This window comes from Arvicola amphibius, chromosome X, assembly GCF_903992535.2.
Source record: "Arvicola amphibius chromosome X, mArvAmp1.2, whole genome shotgun sequence".
In the NCBI taxonomy this organism is placed as follows: Eukaryota; Metazoa; Chordata; class Mammalia; order Rodentia; family Cricetidae; genus Arvicola; species Arvicola amphibius.
This window is the reverse complement of record NC_052065.1, coordinates 114,885,485-114,908,271: the sequence shown is the minus strand read 5'-3', so window position 1 is coordinate 114,908,271 and position 22,787 is coordinate 114,885,485. Positions and strand designations below refer to the sequence as shown.

Below are 22,787 nucleotides of genomic sequence, written 5' to 3'. Positions count from 1 at the left end.
AGTTTGAAAAAACCCTTCCCTGTGACTCCATCAATAGATATCCAGAGAGCTATCAATTTTGGTGCCATCACTCAAATTTTTCTGAGGCACTCTGTGTACAATATCACAAACTAAGTGAGCATGAGAGCCAAACATTTACACAGAGAACAGGGAGGTGAGTCTTGGGGCAGTAAAGATGAGATGCTGGAGTCTTCAGGAAGACGGAATGAAAAGGAAAGGTATGTTCTGTTTGATGGGTCAGGCACGACAGGATAAAGTGCGTGAGAGTTTAACATGCTACCCAGCCATATGGTCCCTGGATTTACAAGCTGTTAGGATCACAATCAGTCGCTGGGCTCAAGCAGCCCTCTCAGGAGGAAGCCTGGAAACAACCAATGCAGCCGTTAAGGGTCTAAGATTTGTGTTTACAAACAAAGCACCCCCATTTCTTTAAACTCCACACCTTTATGGTGGCGCAGGCAGGATTCATTTGCTCCTGGGGGCCAGAGGAAGTAAGATCACACAGGGTAGAAAGCCTGAGGAAGGCTTCACACATTTGTTCTGTTTTGATATATGCTGCCTGACAATCTCCTGATTTAATCCCATTTCCCATTCACCATAATAAATGTGCATCAGTTCCAGTTCTGTCTCAATTGTCTTGACATGAAGGCACTAAACAGCTGATAAATACACCGAGATAGCACTGTCTTAGGTCCTGTAAATGATTGTGCTGCTTTACAAAACTGCTAAATGTATTTTTACAAATTTGTTCATTGAGACAGTCAACAAATGTGAAAACACTTCGCACAGAAAAGCAACTGAATGTCCTATCAGCTCAGCAGTAATTTGGAAAAGGGGTGAGAGCAAAAAAACAATAAATTACAGCAGAATAGCTATGACCTTACTTCAAGTGTAAAAACCGATTGAGAGTAAGTGGCTCTTAGATCATTACACCTCAAAGTTCCAAGTACCTCTTTAAGATGACATGGTCCCCTCATAATCTTACATATAGTAACATTAAACGGTTTTTTCTTACTTACTAAATATGTGATAGGGACACAGATGCATTAAAAAGTATTTACAATGTAGGGCAGTGGTGGTGCACACCTTTAATCCCAGCACTCAGGAGGCAGAGCCATGAGGATCTCTCTGTAGGCCAGCCTGGTCTACAGAGTGAGTTCCAGGACACTCAGGGCTACACAGAGAAATCCTGTCTCTAAAAACCAAATAGATGATAGGTAGGTAGGTAGGCAGGTAGATAGACAGACAGACAGACAGACAGATATAAAACTTATATTGGAAGAGAGGGCTAGAAGTCTAGCCCCATTCCCAAATTAAAAATTTCAACACTTCATCTATACTAATAACTCCATGTTCTAAACATCTTTCTGAACCCTGCTATGTTACTGACTGTGAATTGTGCTGGCTTTGACTGGAGGAAGAAGGGATAGGGTAACAATGGAAAAGAGAGGCCAACAAAGGAAAGTAGTAGGAAGTGGAAAATAATGGGGGAATTATATATAGACAGTCAAGGTCTTCGAGAAAACCATCAAAATGAAGTATTGCTGTTAAGTGTTGAAGAGTTAACAACCACAAAAATGTTGTAAAGATTGGGGAATTCATGGAATCAGTACGTTTAGTGCTCACTTGCTATAAACTTTATGTGGCTTCTAACAAGGTAAGTCAGTATACCTCTTGAATAGTCATCATAAGCATGAGCTCATGAGCTAGACTTTGGTTAGCATTTGCCACTTTCAAGGAGCAAAGTACTTCACTTTCTTGTGTGCCAATTTATAATCTGAAAAAAATAAGACGAGTACCTGCCTCGAAGGGTGGTTTTAAGGACTTCATTTTATAAAGAAATTACACTTACAACACTATCTGGTACATAATAAATCATTGAAGTCTCTCTTTCTCTCTCTCATGTGTGCGTGCATACACACACACACACACACAAATCTAAAGTACCATTAGACTTGATCAGAGATGTGGAGTAGGCACTGGCATTGGCACACACACACACAAAACTAGTATGCAGGCCAGGGAAAATGCATGGAGTGGAGATGTCCATCTGGAAGTCATCAGTACACACACACACACACACACACACACACACAATACTTAAAATCATGGCAGTACTGCCCTTCTATTGGCTCAGGTTTGAAGTAATCCTTATCTAAATCATGTATCTGTTAATTAAATTTTTAAACAACATATACTATAGTACCTTCTGAACCTTTATTCTATTTTTAGGAATTGTATCTGATACTTTGGCTACAGATTAATTCACTTACTCATTTGACAAATATTTACCATGTGTTATTTTTCTAGCCATTAAGTATTCAGGAGCCAATATAATTTCTTTCTTTTTTTGTTTTGTTTTGTTTTTCGAGACAGGGTTTCTCTGTGTAACAGCCCTGGCTGTCCTGGAACTCACTTTAGACCAGGCTGGCCTTGAATTTATAGAGATCCACCTGCCTCTGCCTCCAGAGGAATGGGATTAAAGGTGTGCATCACCACACCTAGCAATCCCTTTCTTTACAGACATTGTAGCTTGAACAGAAATGTGGATGTTAGTTGAATGGTCACACAAATACAATATAAGGTTATAAAATGGGATACAGTGTAAGAAATTATAACAAGGAAAGTTTATGACATTAGGAGAGAGGAAATTACTTAATTTTTTTATTAAGGGATGTAAGTAATAATTAAAGAAGAGGCCATGAATGGGGGACACAGGTGGAGCCAGAGTTGGGGGAAGGAGGAGTGGGAGTCATGTAGATACCTTTTCATGTACTAAGATCTCAAAAAAAAATTTAAAAAATACCAAATGCAAATTATTAAAATGATAACAAAACAAACAAACAAGAAGAAACTACTATACACCTACTAGAAACTGTCAAAGCAAGGACACCACCCAATCCAGGAAGGATGGAGAGCAACAGTAACTTTTGTTCGTTGCTGCTGGGGATGCAGAATTGCACAGCCACTATAGAAGACAGGTTGGCAACTTTTTGTATGATTAAACAATCTCATGCCACTCTGCAATCGTGTTCCTTGATATCTGCATAAGCAAACTGAAAGATTACACCTATACAAAACTCTACACACAAATGTTTACCACCCTTTTTATTGCCCAAACTTGAAATAATAAAATGTCCTTTAGTAGGTGAATGAATATACTGTTGTACACGGAGGAAACAGCATATTATTAAACACTTTTAAATGTTTGGATCTTAACGGCTGCCCCACTAAGGACCCTATGTTGAGGGATTGGTCCTTGGCTGATGGTATCACTGGAATGTAGTGAGAAATGATGAGGTAGAGCCTAATTCCAGAAATAGGTCACTGGAGGTACATCCTTGAAGTCTATATTGGCATACAGGTCCCTTCATCTCTTTTTCCCTACTTCCTGGCTACTACAAAGCAGATAGCTTTCTTCTGTCACAGCTTCCTGCCACAATGGGCCTTATCACAGCATCAAAAGCATAATCAGTTCACCTAATTGTGCTGAGACTTCTCCAACTATAAACCAATATTAACCTCTCCCCCTTTAGGTTTCTCTGGTATTCTGTCACAGTGGCTTATGCTGTTTAATGTAGCACTACACCAAAATGAGATATACAGCCATCAAAAGATCTAGAACAGGGACAAAGAGATGGATCAGTGGTTAAGGGCACTTGTTGCTCTTGCAGATGACATAGGTTCAGATCCCAGCACCCACATGGCAGCTAACAATCACCGGAAACTCCAGTTCTGGGGATCCAACACCCTTTCTTGGCTTCCAAGGAGCACTGGTGGTACACATACAGTGCAGGCAAAACACGCATGCACACAAAATAAAAATAAAAATAAATCTCTAAAAGACACAGAGGACAATTAAAGGACCATCACTACAGGAAAGGAGCCCATGTGAAAGGCTACTGTATGATTCCAATTATGATACTCTGGAACAGGCGTTACCATTGAGACAGTAAAAGTCGTGGTGGTTGCCAAGGGCTAGGAGGATTTTTAGGGCAATAAAACCATTCTTTATGATTCTCTAATGGCAGATATATGTTGTTAAACACTTGTCAAGATGTATAAGGCCTTATCCACATGGTAACATCCCCTCGTCCTTTGGCTCAGCTTAAATGTCAACTCCTCTCTGAAGCTTTGGCAGAGCCTCTAAATAAAGCTCTTTCTCCTCCATCCTCCTGCAGCTCTTTGATCGTCCCTCTCATAGTACTTAGAGCCAACTATTATTGTTTACTCTCAAGCCAGTTTCTACTCTAACGTGAGCTTAAAAACCAGAGACAGGCTCATTCTTCATATCCCCAGCATCCAGGAAGTAAAGGACATATAACATTTGAATAAACACATGAGCAGATGATTATGAAAACCTTAATTCAGACCACAGGGCTATTTTGTAAACCGTGGTTAGCATTTTATCTGCAGAACCTTCCAAACGATCCACTTGCTTACTTGTTTCACATTCTGGAAAGAACCACTGCCCTGATGTTTAGAAGCAGGTGGCATTCTGTGTGTGGACAAATTTGTGCTTTAAGAATCCCATCTCCCACAGAGAAACCCTGTCTCGAAAAACCAAAAAAAAAAAAAAAAAAAAAAAAAAAAAAAGAATCCCATCTCAGGCCGGGAGGTGGGGGTGCCGCCTTTAATCCCAGCACTTGGGAGGCAGAGGCAGCTCCCATAAATGTGTTGTAAGAGTCCAGTCTCAATTTCACAGTCACTTTCTCAGTTTCAGTTTCTAGAAAAGGCAACTTAGAGTTAGGAAAGAAGAGAGTAAATGAAGACAAAGTCAGAATGATTCAGCCAATAAATAGTTTAATGAGAACCAAGGTCTATAGCATACATAGCAGGACCTGTGCTGGTAGCCTTCCGCTGTAACCTGTCTGGGGATAACCAACTGCATTTAACCCATGTTTGAAAAGAAGGCCCTTTCGAATGTCACCCATCAGTATCCATCTTCACAGAAGACACCAATCTGGGGTCACACTCTCAATGTGAATACTTCCTCTTAGGGAAGAGGTAACACAGATGCATAAACAACCTTAAGTCATCCTGCTACTCTTCAATAAGAGGACCCTCGGGAGACCACTGGTTCTGTAAACACATAGGTCTTTGTCAAAATACATTAGGAACACAAAGGAGAACAGTAGAAAGGGCGGTAGTGTTGGGCTCATAGACTTTCAGTTCTTAGATCTGAAGCCTCTTGAGCTGCTCGTATGTAATAAAAAACTGAAAAGTGAGTCATGGAAGATTTTTGAGTTGATACTGAAAGTTAAACCCATTTTGAAAATTGTACATTGCATTTTCCTAAATTAATGTACTTAGACTAAAGGGGGTTCGCTTCAAAGACTTTTCTTAAAATGAAATGTGTTGGGCCAGGCAGTGGTGGCACACACCCTTAAGCCTAGCGCTTGGAAGGCAGAGGCAGGTAGATCTCTGTGAGTTCAAGACCAGCCTGGTCTATAGAGTGAGTTCCAGGACAGATTGGACTGTTACACAGAGAAGCCCTGTCTTGAAAAATCAGGAAAAAAAGATAAAAATGTGTTGATTGCCTACGATTTTCCATTATGATCAATGGCACTGAGCAATGAAAATGGATTATAATATAGTTATAGCTTTCAAAAGCAAACAGAAAAAAACACAAAACAAGACAACACACAATTCCAAAGAGAGAAAGAGATGTACTTTCTGTTCAGTCTACTGATTCCAGAAGGGTGGTGAATTACTTTTCAACCCTGCCAAGCTCACAAGTACACACAGTATCCAGCGCATGGCTCTACCCATACAAGGCACTAAAGCACGGCTGAAGGAGAGAAACGCACCCATGATAATAGAGTCCTACTTGGCTGTGGTTTTGTTCACTCTACGAATTCTTTGTATCCTGCTGGCATTTTCTAGCTATTTGGGTCTCACAGTTATGTGAAGAACTCTAGACCACAAAAGCATGGAGTTTCCAGTGAGCATCTTCTATCAGTGTTGCTAATTTTGTTTTATTTGATTTATTTGCTTACTTATGTATTTGCCGGGGAGGGCATGTACCTGCCAGAGTGTGTGCATGAAGTTCACAGGACAACTGGCTGTGCTTGATATTTTGTTGCATTACATTTATTTGCTTATTTGTTTGTTTGCTGGGGAGGGTATGTACCTGCCACAGTGTGTGTGTGTGTGTGTGTGTGTGTGTGTGTGTGTTTAGAGTTCAGAGGACAACTTACAGGAGCAAATTCTCTCCTTTCACTGTAAGTCCCAGAGATTAAACTCAGGTCATTAGGTATGGAGGTGAGCACGTTTACACACTGAGCCATCTTAGACATTTTGATTTAAAGAAGAACATCTGGCACATTTTTTTCTGTCCCTTTAAGTGTGTATTTGCCTCCAAGGGAAAGTTGTTTCTCTACTTGGTTCCATTCACACTGGTCTCCAATGGGATGCTTGCGTTTCTTATTTGCCTATAAATGATTTCATAATCAAAATTATCTTCCCATAACCTAGAATTACCTGGGACTTTGAAGGACTGGCTTGAATTCTCAATTTCTAAAAGGATACAATGATGTTCCAGGGTCCAAGTCGAAGCCAGTTTGGCCAAAATCCTTTATAGAGGGCAAAAAAACCCTCATGTTTCCACATCTGTGGTAAAGACATAACCAAAAATAGTCAATTTCCTTTTCTTATTACATTTGACAACCATTTTCCATGCCCACTCCCAGCAACTTTGGCTAGTATCAATGGTCTCTTTTCTGAAGATATACTTCATAGTCTTAATAATTTGAATCTAAATCCATCAAATCGTTATACAATATTTATTTCCTGAGTACCTAACATATACAACACATACTTCTTAACTCTGGGAATATAACTGTAAATAAGAGCTGGGCATGGCAGCACATGCCTATAATCTCAGCACTCTGGAAGTAGAGAAAGTAAACCAGGAGTTCAATGCTATCCTTAGCTATACAATGAATTTGAGACTAGCCTTGGTCTCTACATGAGACCCTGTCTTGAAACACCCTAATTAAATGTAGTGTGTCAGAAACAAATAAAAACGATGAGAAATAGGAGTTGTTGGGTATTAGAAGGGAATTTTGAGGGAGCGGGACAGAAATAAGAGAGGATAATGCAGGATAATCGATTCAAGTACATTATACGAACATGTGAAATGAAATTGTGAAGAATAGTAACTTCCCAGGCAGTATGTCTGCAGTAACTAGAAATAGCTACATAAAGTGAGGGCACACATAAAGGACCTTATCCCTGTCATCCATGTCCTTTTGCAGCTCTCACATCATATCAGGACTGTTGAACAGAGCAGAAATTAACACTGCTTGATTATAAAAAAAAAAAAACATTTGCTATATAATGAGGTGTCTATCGCCTCCTTTCTTGAATTATTCACTCTGATGGAGACCAGCTGTCATACCATGAAGCGAGGCCTACATCATAGGGTGCTGAAGCACTTAACTAACATCAACGAGTCACCTTTGAAGAAGATATGCTAGCCCCACTCAAGCCTTGATGATGACTGAAGTCTTGGTTGATGTACGGCCTCTTAAGAAGTCTCACTCTCGAATCATTCAACAAGGCTGATTCTTAATTTCTGATCCCCCCCAAACTGGAAAAGAATACTGTACTTTTAAGACCCTGAGTTTTAGAGCAATTTGTTACACAGCCGTACATAGCTTATACAGTCTGTGCCCCTAATGAATGTATACTCTAGTGTGACAAGCAAATATACACATCGTATAGATAGATAGATAGATAGATAGATAGATAGATAGATAGATAGATAGATAGATGGTGCCTAGATGAACAGATATTGGTAGATATTATATTGATACATATTGTATGCAGAAATGATAAAAGGGATGAAAAAAACCAAGGAAAGGAATAAGGACTTGAGAAAGTCACTTTCCTTCTCTGACTCTCCACGGTATATTTCAGGTGAGTGTTTGGAGGACTATGTGTGAGGAACAACATGAACTGCTGTGTATTGTGGTGCCCTGACTTATATAGCAGGGGGTCTCTATATGCACCAAATGGTCTCAAGAAGTAGATGACCGACTTAAGTTCAAAAGCTGATGCCATATGCTGAATTCTGCCAAAAAGTAGTTTATATAACAGACAAATATCTATGACGTAATGGCAATATGTTGGGTGTTTTGTCCGATACTGAAAAATGTTGTGTGTGTTCTGCCTTTTCATTGGTGAAATGAATTTTAGCACTGTTTTGAGAAATGAACACATTTTAATAAGATAATGATAGGAGAAGCCAGATTTAAAAGTATCTCTTTTCTCATCCTGCAAATTAAGAACCTAGAAATAAATGTCTTTATTAATCACTTGGGGATAAGAAGGACAAATAATAACATAGTAATGATACCACTGATAGACAGTCATAAATAATATGCTTCTACCAATGGACCTCTAGCAAATACTGAAACACTCAATCCAAAATTCATGTTTTAATTTCGAAAATTATCCAAAATAAAGTTGAGATGCAGATAACCTAAAAACATGGAATTAAATGACAAGAGACCTCAGAGATTATCCAATTATCATTATCTCAATTACCACACTAAAATCCCAATTGGTTTAAGATCTCCACCTACCAACTAAAATCAACCTTTAAGAATTATAAATCAGACTATACTACAATCCTACTTCACAGTTCTCAGGTGGCTTTCATTCTAATTGTAAATGCTTTGTAGTGACCTCTAGGATCCTACATGATTTAGACTCTGTCTCTGTCTGCAAATTCACTTCCTATGACTTTTTCTTTGCTTACTGTACTCAACCACACAATCCTTATCTTTAGCTCTAATAAAGTCAAACTCATTTCAACTCAGGCCTTTTATAATCTGTTCATTATTTATGAAATGGTTTCCTCAAGATTTGCATGTGGTCACCTCCTTCTCATCATCCAAATTATCAAAAAAACCCAGATTTTATAGGGGACATGGTTTTTGATGCTTAGTTTGATGTGTATGAGGAAGAACCCATAGTGTTTGGAGATATTAGGCTTAAATTGGTGGAATTCTGTGGTTATAGGGAAGCGTTCTTAGGATCATTAGCATACAGATAGGTATATAACCAGAGAAGGTTCACAACATCTGGTCACCAAATCCAAACCCAGGAAGTCATCTTCGACACCCCCTCTTTCCCACCCCTCTCCATATCATCTCAACAAAACTCTATTATTCCAATTATTCTCAATGATTAAATTCTTCTAACTAAATTATTCCTAATTCTGTCCCATCTTCTACATTCCCAGTCATACTGAGACTCAGGCCTTCATCCTTTCTCCCTCAGATCACTATACAAACCTTTTAATCAACATCCTTATCTCCAGCTCAATGGCTCTTTAAGTCAACCGGGTCAGAACCTTGCTAGAAATATAAATTCTCAGGTCCCATTTCTGACATGCTGAATTAATTCAGGTAATTCTAAAACATGTTAAACAGAGAAGACCCAGTCACTGTCCCACCCTCATCCCCTTAAATTAGTGGTCTTCAACCGTGGATGAACACACAACCACCTGTGAAATTCTAAAACTATTAATAACCTAGGTTCTGAGTTGACTTATCTAAGAAAAACATGGGAACTGTGAAATTAATGAGTGATTCCAATGTATACCCAAGATTGAGACCCACTATCTTAGCTACTATTTCCACAAAGACAGAGTGACGCACTTAAAATACAGATGCGACCTGTTTAAAGCTCTCAGTATTTCTAAGCATCTCAATATAACCCAATCAACCTATAGCCACTGATATCAGGAAAGTATCAAGCCTATTAGTTAAGAATGCTTCCTTAAGCCAAAAAGTCTGAGTTTATTGCAGCACGCCTACTTGCTAACTGTAAAATTCTAAGGAAGGTGATCCTTTAGTGCCACAATATCTATCTCATGGAGAATTAAGTGACTGAATGCATGCAAATCTCATTAGAACATCTGTCATACAACAAAGCATTCAGCAAATGTGAGTTATTTAAAATTCTCAAGTATGGGCCATAATTTCCTACCATAGAGTTCTAGGTTTTATCACTTATGCTATATTTATTATCTATTTGTAACTGTCAGTACTTTAGTAATACCAATAATTCCCTTTAGCTATTAAAATAGTACCTCATAAATAACAAATATCTGTTCAGTGAAACTGATAACAGCAGAAAAACCATATGGCCCCTTCACATTTTATCCCTGAATTTGTTTTTTTTTTTTTTTTTTTGGTTTTTCGAGACAGGGTTTCTCTGTGGCTTTGGAGCCTGTCCTGGAACTAGCTCTTGTAGACCAGGCTGGTCTCGAACTCACAGAGATCCGCCTGCCTCTGCCTCCCGAGTGCTGGGATTAAAGGCGTGCGCCACCACCGCCCGGCCCTGAATTTGTTTTTTATAGTAATAATGTTACCAATACTTCTGTATACATTTATGATAGCCAACACCAACAGAAATACTCAAGGCAGAATGTGATCAACAGAACAACCTGGAACTTAAACCAAGTATTGTGTTTTGAAGCTTCTTAAGTACTAGGACTTCTACTACAGAGTCTCTGTCTTATTTGAGGTTGGAAAGCATGGAATATAGTAAATCCTATTAAAATCTTTATTTTTGTGTATAGGTGTTTTGTCTGCATTCATCTCATGCACCATGTTCATGCAGTGCCTATGAAGGCCAGAAGAGGGTGTTAGATCCCCTGGCATTACAGACAGTTGTGAGGTATCATGTAGGTGCTGCGACTTGAACATAAGGCCTTTGGAAGAATAACCAGTACTCTTAAGTGCTGAGCTATCTCTCCAGCTTCCTAATTAAAAAAATAGAATTTCATACATCAGTAATCATTTACATCATTTCTACCACTCTTGCTCCCCTTCTATGACCTGGGATACATTAAATATTGATAGTAATAATTCTACACAATGCTATTATATGTATTATTATATGTATACACATATGTATTCTGTATTTTCAAGCATTCAAATTGGAATAACATTAAGAAGCACTATGCATTAGCAAATTTTCTGGGAGAGGTTATTTGTCTTTGGATGATTCTCAGAGGCTACTAAAAAATACACCTAATGGTTGCTTGATGTTCAGAATATGTAGTAAGAAGAATAAAGAGTGAAAAAGTTCTCAAACATAAAAGAAAACAGAAACTGTAGCCCAAACCCACAGTGCACATACCTTTAAAATACCATCCAAAGTACCCTTGTAGAGGTCCACATGTCCCACTATTGCCCTCTGATTCATCATTCGCGTTCTCACCACGTCAACTGGGTTAGATGCCAGAGCCCCAGCCAAACCACAGGTAAAGCTAGAACTAAAAGTGAGAACTAATTTAAGAAGATTATCCCCACTTCAATCACTTGTCCACTTAAACAGAATTTAGGTCAAATGCAAAAGCTCTAATAACTCAGATCCATTAGCTAAAACCTGATTGCCCTTCATTATACAAAGAAAGAAAATCCTTTCTAATGAAAGGCTGTCCGTTCACATGGATTGCCCTTGGAAGGGGAACTAGATGGGATCTCCTGAGTAAACTATGGGCAGGGAGGGGGCGCTAAAGGGAAGGGGAAGGGGGATGAGAACTTGAGGGGATGGGATTGTCAAATTGGGGGAGGGTGGGGTGGAAGAGCAAGGAAAGAGATATCTCAATAGAGGGCTCCATTATGGGGGAAACTGGATGCTATGGAAATTCCCAGGAGTCCAGAAGGATGATCCCAGCGAAGACTCCTAGCAATAGTGGAGAGGGTGCCTAAACTGGCCTTCCCCTGTAATCAGATTGATGACTACCTTCATCCAGTAACTGATGGAAGCAGAGCAGAGTTCCACATCTAAGCACCAGACCAAGCACCAGTCCAAAGAGAGGGAGGAGGGATTATATGAGCAAGGGGGTCAAGGTCATGATGGGAAAACACAGATGGGAAAACTTGCAGGAACTCAGACTCCAGACTGACAGCTGGGGGTCCTGCATGGTACCGAACCAGGCCCTCTGTAGGTGGGCGACAGTTTTGTAGTCTGGTCTGTTTGTGGGACCCCGACGTATGACCAGGACCTACCCCTAGTGTATGTGCTGGCTTTTTGGAGTCCATTCCAAACGGTAGGATGCCTTGCTCAGCCTTGATGCGGCCGGGGGGGAGGGGTAGGACAGGAGACACTTGGTCTTGCCTCAATTGAATGTGTCAGGCTTTGATGACTCCCCATGGGAGGCCTTACCCTCCTGAGGAGTGGATGGGGGTGGGCTTGGGAGAGAGGGAGGAGGGGGGAGGGGGAACTGTGGCTGGTATGTAAAATGAATAAAATGGAATAAAAAGAAAGGCTGTCCCTTTCATTTTCATTCTAAAACTCAGCCTCTTTTATAAAAGAGATAGTCCACAGACCTAACAACATCCCTAAGCAGGAATTGTCCTGTACTCTTAAGTTCCAAAAAATTTTCTGACCACAGCATCATATGCCAAACTCATTTAAATAGCAGAATATCATAGTGCTTACACGACAAAGAAAATGCAAGATGAGAGCAGAAATAAACTTCAAAAATAATGTGCTTATAGGAAGTACAGGGTGATGGAACTGGGGTTGCAGCTCAGTTCACAGTGCTTGCCTAGCACTCTGGAAGTAAAAACAGGACCGTCAGAAATTCAAAGTCATCCTTGTCTACACAGTGAATCTGAGGCCACTCTGAGATATATAAGACCTTTCCTCTAAAGTTGTAAATAAAGTACAAGCTGTCCAAGAATATCACACAAGACAGGTAGTGGTGGCGGCACACACCTTTAATCCAAGAACTTGAGAGGCTGAGGTAGGAGGAACTCTGTGAGTTCAAGGCGTGGTCTACAAATCAAGTTCCAGGACAGCTAAGACTACACAGAGAAACCCTGTGTCAAAAAAAAAAAAAACCCAAACAAAAAAGAGTATCATACAAACATGTAATAGGTCTGTATACTATACACAGCTCCCAAGTGGCCAGGTATCCACAGCAGCTGAAGGTAAGTGTGGGTAATGGGTGGGGGAAATATAATCAGAGTACTTCACATGCATGCTATGAATATGCACATGCTGTGTTATGACATAATACAAATGTAAGAAAATGTCATACTGCAACCATGCGGTGGTGGCACATGCCTTTAATCCCAGCACTCGGGAGGCAGAGGCAGGCAGATCTCTGTGAGTTCAAGTTCAGCCTGGTCTACAGAGCTAGTTCCAGGACAGGCTCCAAAACCACAGAGAAACTCTATCTTGAAAAAAAAGAAAAGAAAAGAAAAAAAAGAAGGAAAGAAAGAAAATGTCATACTGAAACACATAATCTTCTAAAATGAATATACACTAATTAAATAATGAGAAATGTAAATAATAGGAAATGTCACAATAAAACCCACTATTTTATATAATTAATACATAGCAATAAATTTAAAAGTATCAAATATTCAGAAGGCTTGAAGTATTGGCGACAGGAGACAAGTATTAAGGCCATGCATATCAGTTATAAATCTACCCGAGAACATCAGTAAAAGAGGCTTTTTATGTTCAAGCTGCTGAACCCGGAGAATGAATTAAACACTGCTCACTTACACAAAGTGTGTTAAAATGGTGTCTCCCAGCATTCCTGACAATATCAGGTGCTTCTTGGTAATATCATAAACTGGCAACTCTACTCCCACCACGATGGCAGCACGCTGAGCAGTTGGGACCACGCCCTACAAAACCAAGGTGATATCAGACACCTGAGAAATACTGAGAGTGAAATATATCTTAAAGTGAACAAAAATGAGTCAATGATGGAAACCGCCAGAAAAAGAAACTCCCTACCATTTAATAGTCATTCCCATCCGTGCCAATCCTCAGAACTCCAAAGAGCCACTTCTCCTCTTTTCATCCACATAGACTTGCTTACTTCACATATTTCACCCAAGTGGAATTGTATTATGTCAACCTTCAGGGAGTAGATACGCACACTCTCCTTCCCTCTCCTTCCTTCTCTCCTCTCTTTCTAAGCAAATACTCTATCACTGAGCTAAGCACTGAGTCCCAGAATATCACTTCTTTTTATGGCCAAATAACAATTCAATTTTAGGCATATGCTATGTTTTTCATTTATCTAGTCATTAGTTAATGAGCATTCTTTCAAATCAGTGACTAATACTGGGATGTTTATAATTCCTAGTCCACATGCAGTACTACAAATAAAAGCATTCATAACTTCTCATGCACAAGAGACAAAAAAATAGGTAAAATATGTTAAGTTAAACTTCACCATAATTAAAAACTTGCAATTTAAAAGATACCATGGAGTGAGGAAATAACCCACACAATGGAGAAATACTTGAAAATCATAAAGAATTCAGTCATTAGAAAAATGTACATCAAAACCACAATGATAGTCAGGCAGTGGTGGTGTGCACCTTTAATCCCATGCGTAGGAGGCAGAGGCAGGTAAATCTCTAAATTTGAGGCCAGCCTGCTCTACAGAATGAGTTCTGGGATAGCCAGGGCTACAAAAAGAAACCCTATAGAAAAAAAAAAAACACTCACAGTGACATGCCATTTCACACCTCCTGGGATGACTGTAGTCTTTTTTTTTTTTAACGAAAAATAGGAAGTCTTGGTAAAGGCGTGAGGAAACTGGACCCTTACCACTGCTGATAAGTAGACAAAATGAAATGGAGCGCCAGCATGGCAAACAATTTGTCATCCCCTCAAAACATTAAACAGAAAATTACCAGGTGACCTAGCAATTCCACTCATAGATATACACCCAAAAGAACTGAAGGCACATTTTCTTTTGTTATTTTTGTTTTTGTTTTCCAAGATGGGGTTTCTCTGTGTAACCCTGGGTGTCCTGGAACTCACTCTGTAGATTAGGCTGGCTTCAAACTCACAGAGATCCGCCTGCCTCTGCCTCCCAAGTGCTGGGATTAAAGGTGTGCACTGCCACCACCTGGCCTGAAAACACATTTGCATGCAAAAATGTACATAACAATGTTCATAGCAATAGCTAGCATATTACTGAAAAGCACAAAATAATCCAAATGCTCATTAACTAATGACTAGATAAATGAAAAACATAGCATATGCCCAAAATGGAATTGTTATTTGGCCATAAAAAGAAGTGATATTCTGGGACTCAGGGCTTAGCTCAGTGATAGAGTATTTGCTTAGAAAGAGAGGAGAGAAGGAAGGAGAGGGAAGGAGAGTGTGCGTATCTACTCCCTGAAGGTTGACATAATACAATTCCACTTGGGTGAAATATGTGAAGTAAGTAAGTCTATGTGGATGAAAAGAGGAGAAGTGGCTCTTTGGAGTTCTGAGGATTGGCACGGATGGGAATGACTATTAAATGGTAGGGAGTTTCTTTTTGGTAGGGAAATTTTCTCAACTTAGACAATAATGATGGTGGCATAAATCCATGAAACCACCTAATAGAACTGTATATTTTAAAGATAAAAATTTTTTAGAATATGTGAATTTCCCCAAGAAAGCAGTTAGGAGAAAAAAAACAATCATAAAGGAAAAGTCACTGAAGAGGGCAGAGTTCAGTAGTAAGGCAGCAAGTCAGACATTTTCTTCCATAGGACTCCCAAAATAAGAAGTCAGGGCAACAATGGGGAGCCTGTATGACAAAGAGAGAAAGACAACATGGGGAATCATGAAAGAGGTGAAAAGGCAGAGAGAAAGGCGCAGAAATACAGAGAGGTGAGGCAAAGAGACCCAAGGAACAGTTTGCAGCTCCAGCCCCATCAAGAGGGTGGGAAATTGACAAGCAGCAACCACGCCGAAGCAGTAGAGTCCAGGCAGCCCAAGTAGCAGCTAAGTGGCAGTCCTGCGAGCCTTAAATCAAACATGAAGATTTGGGGTGACGCTGAGTATTCCTAGATGGCAGGCTAACATGGCAGAAGCGGTCCACTGCATCATTCCCCAAATGCTGGGGTGTAATTATAAGGCACCATCTTGAGAGGGGCCCCGTTGTTTGAGCTATTCTACAGAACTGAAAAAATGGGAAATCATAAGCTCAGGAATAGGGATACCTAAGACACCTAGAGATACCCTGTAACGGTGTCTGGATGGAAGATGCCCATCAGAAGAAGCCACATAGAGAGAGAGCAAATTAGACACAGACATACTGAATTTTAAATGGAAGGAAGTGTGAGGCATGGAGGATGAGGACAGAATCTGTTCCCATCCTCCACAGTGAGCAACGAGCCCTGTCACCCATGGATTACATCAGAGGCTGAGAACTCTAAGCTCTTACAGAGGACCTGAGTTCAGTTCCTAGCACCTACATCAGGTAGATCACAACTGCCTGTCTTCCAATTCCAGAAGGATCCCCTACCTCTACTTTGATGTGGGGAGTCCCCTCTGTGTGCTGTGATTGCCATTGATAAATAAAAAGACTGCCTTAGCCTGTTGATAGGGCAGAACTTAGGTAGGCATGGAAGACAGAACTAAATGCTGGGAGAGAGAAGGGCAGAGTCAGGGAGACGCCATGGATCTGCCACCGGAGATAGACGAGCTTTGCCAGTAAGCCACTACCACGTGGTGATACAGAGATTAATAGAAATGGGTTAAATTAAGATGTAAGAGTTAGCCAATAAGAAGCTAGAGCTAATGGGCCAAACAGTGATTTAATTACTACAGTTTCTGTGCGGTTATTTTTGGGGCAAAGCTAGCCAGGTGACTGGGATGAACAAGCGGGCCCTCCTCCTACACTACTTTAACCTTCAAAGGCATCTGCACTCATGAATATATACCTGATGTGGGAGAGTCTTCTATTTGTGTTGATTTCATTCATTAATAAAGAAACTGCCTGGCCCATTTGATTGGCCAGCCCTTAGGTGGGTGGAGTAGACAGAACAGGAAGAAGGAAGTGAGGTAGATGCCTCGGGCAATCACCATGCCTCTGCTCAGTGGGACAGTCGCCATGAAGCCAGCCACCAGGTCAGACATGCTGAATCTTTCCCGGTAAGACACCACTTCGTGGTGCTACACAGATTATTAGATATGGGTTAATCAAGATGTGAATAAGAGGCTGAAACTAATGGGCAAGGCAGTATTTAAATGAATACAATTTGTGTGTTGTTATTTTGGGGCATAAGCTAGCCAGGCGGCTGAGAGCCGGGTGGTGGGAAGCAGCCCGCTGTTCCCCACTACACATACCCATACATAAATATATACAAATATACATAATTAAAATAATAGAAAATGTTTTAAAAATAAATAATCATGAATTCTTAGGAAAGAATAAATTTTGATAGAGCAGGTAAATAAGAATTAGGAGAGAAGACTCAAACACTATTAACTTTGTAAATGAGGCAATGACTAAGATAAAGAAGGGACAGAAGAGTATATATGTTTACAATAACAATCTTTTTTTTTTTGAGACAAGGTTTCTCTGTGTAGCTTTGGAGCCTGTCCCGGAACTAGCTCTTGTAGACCAGGCTGGCCTCAAACTCACAGAGATCTGCCTGCCTCTGCCTCCTGAGTGCTGGGATTAAAGGCGTGCGCCACCACCGCCCTGCTGCAATAACAATCTTAAACACAAATGGTATTTACTCACAATTTTAAAAGCCACAGACTGGCTATAAGAAATTAAAAGAATAACAACACTGAAGTCCTAATTGTTTGTTATCTGTAAATGACTTGCCTCACTAACAAAGAAATACTGAGACTAAATGGAAAGTAACAAAAAATGATATTCAAACAAAGAGAATCTGAAAGCAAACAAAATTAGCTATTCCCATAGGTGACAAAGCTGATTTCAAAACAAAATTATTAAGAAAAACTAAAGACAGTCCCTGAATGGGGTTATAGTTTAATAGTACACTATTTGTCTGGCATATGCAAGGCTCAGAGTTCAATCTCTAGCAAAGATAATAAAAAGATGTTTATCACACATTAATAAATAGAATAATCTATCAAAAGTATAACAACTGTAGATATAAATGCACCAAATATTGGTATAGCCAATTTCATAAAACAAACATGGCCAACATAAAGTTACAAGTAGGTACAGATACAATCATAGTGAGCGACTTCAGTAACTCATTGCTACCACCAGATTTCATCTGGGCAAAATAGTAAAGAAACCAGTTAAACAACAATACAGATAAAATCGACAAAATAGACATACACATCTACAGAATATTCTTCCCAATGGCTGTATAATACTAACTCTTCTCAGTAGCCTAAGAACTTTCTACAAAATACATCATATTTTAGGCCATAGAAAAAGTTTAAGGGGGCTAGACATGGTAACACCACCTTTAAATCACAGTACTCGGGAGTCAGAGGCAGGCAGATCTCTTAAGTTCAAGACCAACCTCGTCTACATAGCAGGTTGCAAGCCAGCCAGGGTTATATAGTTAGACTCCCATCTCAATTACAAACAAACAAACAAACAAAATATCCTATGGAGCTAAAGATGGCTCAGCAGTTCAGAGTATTAGCTGCTCTTCAACAGGATTAGGTGATGGAATGTGGCAACTCACAAGAATGTGTAACTCCAGTTCCAAGTGTCCAATACCCTTGCCTGGCATCTGCAGGCACCAGGCATTATGTGGCAAATAGACATACATGCAGGGAAAATATCCATACAAATAAATATAGTTTTTTTTTATTTTAGTAGGGGCTGGAGAGATGGTTCAGTGGCTAAGAGAGTGCACTGCTGCTGCAGAGGACCTGAGTTCGATTCCCAGCACCCATGTCAAGTGGGTCAAAACGCCTGTAACTCTAGTTCCAGGACATCCATTGGTACAGCTTCCAAGAGCACCTGCAAACACACACAGATACAAACAATTCAAAAATAGTAAAACTAATTTTTTAAGTAAGGGGCTGGGTAAGTAGCTCAATCAGTGAATTGTTTGCTATAAAAGCATGAGGACCTGAATTCAACTCTCAAAATCCACTTTTTTTTTTTTTAAAAAGAGGGGTGTGGTGATGCACACTTGTAATCTCAGTACTGAGGAGGAAGAGAAGACTCCCTCCAGTGAGGGGCCTTGTCTCAAAATAATGAAGTAGACAGAAGAATGACATCCAAAGTGATTATTCTCTGTCACCCACACAAATGCTCACATATACACACACACACACACACGCACACAAACACACACACACACGATATTAAAGCAGAAAGGGGATAATCTGTGACAATGAAGGGAATTAGATTGCAAGTGCATACAATAGGGGTGAATATAATCAAGGCATGCCATATGCATATATGAAAATGTCAGCACAAAACACCTTTTCTATAAGATACACTGACAAAATTTTTTTAAATGATAGGCCTGGTGATATAGTCTTGGCAATTAATACCAGATACTCATGATGCTGAGGCAGAAGAATCCTAAATTCAAGGCTAGTGTTGACTACAGAAAGAGTTCATGGCTAGCCTTACCAACTGAGTGAGACCCTATCTCTCAAACTTGTTTGCATAGGACATACGAGACCCTAAACTCAATCTGCAGTATTAGAAGAAGAATTTCTCTAAGCAAGGTGAGACATGAGTCCACACTCATTACAATGACAAAATAATAAAAACATTGGCAGCTGGATGTGGTGATGCGTACCTTTACTACTAGCACTTGGATGGCAGAAGCAGGTAGATGATGTGGGATATCCTTCTATATGTGTGTTGCTTTTACTGGTTAATGAATAAAGCTGCTTTGTCCTATGGCAGGGCAAAATATAGCCAGGCTAGAAGGGATATATAGAGAGAGCAGGTGGAATCAGGGAGATACCATGTAACTGCCGAAGGAGGCAGATGCCATATAGCTGCCCAAGTAGCAAGAGGTAACAAACCACGAGCCTTGTGTTAAAATATAAAATAATAGAAATGAGTTAATTTAAGATGTAAAAGTTACTTAGTAAGAAGCCTGAGCTAATAGACCAAACAGTGTTGTAATTGATATAGTTTAGGTGTGATTGTTTGGGTCTGGGTGGCCAGGAACAAATGAGCAGTCTCTACCTACAGGTAGAACTCTGTGATTTCAAGTCTACACAACAAGTTCCAGGCTGGACAGAACTACGTGGTGAAATTTTGTCTCTGAAATAAAAAAAAATTTAAGAGACAAACAAAAGTCAATTAGGAAGGGAAAGTTTCCAGTGTGACTCCCAGAATTTGAGGATGAGAAGAAAGGATGACACTAGGGTGAAATCAGAAGTGAAAGAAGCTAAACAAAGGGCAAAGGAAAGTGGTTCTTCCTTTCCAGGCCCTTCTGCAGTGAGAAACAAGTGAACCAACAGACCACAGGCTGCTGGTAATGCATGACAAGTCAGATTTTTGTTGTTATCCCAGTGATGGGAACAGAGACAAACAGATCCCTGGGGCTTTCTGGATACTCACTCTAGCTGACTTAGCGAGTTCCAGGCCAATGAGAGACACTGTCAAAAAAATGGTAGATGACACTTGAAGTTGTCCTGATGCATTTTTTAAAATGCATCATATGAAATTATATCAAGCACTGCTATTCTAAATTTAGACAGGGATAGTGGTGGCACATGCAGTAAATCCCAGCACTTGGGAGACAGAGAGATAGGTGGATCTCTGTGAGTTCGAGGTCAGCCTGGTCTACAAGAACTAAATTTAGACAGAAAGGAACATATACTGTTCAGAAAAGATTAGAAGGAAATATATTAAAATATTCTGTTTGTAGGATTAGAGATAAGGTAATTTCATTTGTGCTTTCCTTTTTCCATTTTTACTATATTTTAATTCTGTGTGTGCCAGTGTGTGTGTTTGTTATATGTGTAAGTACACATATGCATGCTACCCCTGTGGATACCACAAAACAACTTGCAGGAATCAGGTCTCTCTCCACCATGTGGGTCCTAGAAATTGAACTTGGATAATCAGGCTTGGAGAGAGGTATCATTGCCCAGTGAACCATCTCACTGGTCCCTCATTTTTATGTCTATCATTTAAAAAAATTTACAATGAATGTTTTGCTTTTATAAGTTTAATTGAACATTACTCCTTTTGTGTATGGGCAGGGGTGTGTAAACAATCCTCTGGTGCTGCCCACCTTGATTTTTGAGGCTGGGTCTTTCACCAAAACCTGGACCTCATATATTAAGCTATACTGGCTGGCCACTCCTCTCTGCCTCTCCAGTACTGAGATTGAAGCACACACAATGGTGCCTGGCTTTGGATATTTTTTTATGGGGATTTTGGTAATCAAATTTAGGTCCTCATGTTTGTACATTTTACCAACAGAAACATCCCACAACCCGCATTACTCCTTAATTACGTGTAAGGGATTTGTCAAGAACACTTGAACAAAATAGAGAATCAAGGAAAATTGATAAACTTTAAGAAATGAAAATAACATCTCATGTAGACAATTGTTTTCTGAGGCAACTTTTATATTAAAGTACTTCATCATCTCTGAATTCTCAAACCCCATTTTCAGGTCATGAGACTATGCCAAAGTTGATCTTGCTGACTTAGCCTAACATTAGCTTGTTCAACGTCTCTCCCATCTGCTTCACCCTGCTAAAAAGAATGACCATTCCCATAAAACCACACTGGAAGCCAGTAAGATCCTGTAATTTAGGACTATTGGCTGATATTGGTCCACAGATATTATTTATGTAGCCTATAGAACATTTCTAAAAGATTTATTTAGTTTGTTGTCAATTAAGGGATTTCACATAAATATGCAAGTTTCTAGTTTCTCCTGAAAAGTCAAATCACAGGACTGGAGTGATGGCTCAGAGGTTAAGAGCCCTTGCTGCTTTTGCAGAGGGACCAAATTCACTTTCTAGCACCAACTTTTCCTAACTCCAGTTCCAAGGTATTCGGTGCCCTCTTCTGGCCGCTGCTGGCACTACATGCATGTGGTGCACTTATATAACATTCTGAGAAAAGACACATAAAATAAAAATAAATAAATCAAAAAAAGAGAAGTCAAAATTCAGCCACATGCAGATTCCCACTAATGCATGACAGAAACTGACTACAGCTAAGGAGTATCTATCCTTTTTGAACAGGTAAGGTGCACTCCAGCTCACCAGAAAAGCCTTACTGTCTCTCCAAATCTTATATAAGTTCCATTTTGCTGTCACTTCTCCATATGGAGGAGTTAGGAACACCATGAAATATTTTCAGGACCAAATGTTACAACCAAGTCAGGAATATTAAACAGACTAAAGGGATGACATATTGGGGGGTGTATTTCTTTGTTGAAATTTTAAAAAAATATTTGAAACAAAATTGGAGTTTAAGAAAGGTTTCAATATAGATTTGTGTGCAGGCACAGCAGGGACTGAACCTACAGATTCATGCACGCTAGGCAAAGTATCCACCACTGGCATATACTTTTCTCAGAACTATATTTTTACAGGAATCCCTAGAACTATATTTTTACATGTAAATAAAATATGCATATCATTGTGGAATAATCTTTTTGTACACTGCGAAGATGTGTCACTCAGACTGGTTTAATAAAAAGCTGAACAAATAATAGTTAGGCAGGATTTAGGGAGCAAAGAGAATGCTGGGAAGAAGAATGAAGAGATTCCATAAGACGCAGAGAGAACAAGATGGGCATTACAGAGGTGAGTTAATAAAGCCATGAGACAGAAAGTAAATTAATAATAATGGGCTAATTTAAGTTATAAGAGCCAGGTAAAAACAAGCCTAAGCTATCAACTGTGCCTTCATAATTAACAGTAAGTCTCCATGTCATTATTTGGGACCTGGTTGGTGGGATAGAGAAAGACTCGCTACATATGGCACCCAACATCCAGTCATGTGTTTCCATATAAGACCTGAAAAAGCTTTAAAAAGGTTACAAACACACAAAAGTAGAGCCAAACAC

At 39.7% G+C, this 22,787-nt stretch overlaps 1 protein-coding gene across 3 annotated transcripts in view; it reads right to left on the bottom strand.

The window, feature by feature from the left end:
* Positions 1 to 4,786: 4,786 nt before the first annotated feature.
* The window catches only part of Slc25a14 (solute carrier family 25 member 14), a 66,870-nt gene continuing 48,869 nt past the window's right edge, over positions 4,787 to 22,787 (bottom strand). For all 3 annotated transcript variants that reach the window (XM_038316370.2, XM_038316368.2, XM_038316369.2), the window contains 4 exons: positions 13,546 to 13,670; positions 11,161 to 11,296; positions 6,532 to 6,612; positions 4,787 to 5,217 (listed from right to left, as the gene is read on the bottom strand). In XM_038316370.2, coding sequence (XP_038172298.1) covers positions 5,176 to 5,217; positions 6,532 to 6,612; positions 11,161 to 11,296; positions 13,546 to 13,670 — 384 coding nt within the window. In that variant the 3' untranslated portion in view covers positions 4,787 to 5,175. The remainder of the gene's footprint in view (positions 5,218 to 6,531; positions 6,613 to 11,160; positions 11,297 to 13,545; positions 13,671 to 22,787) is intronic.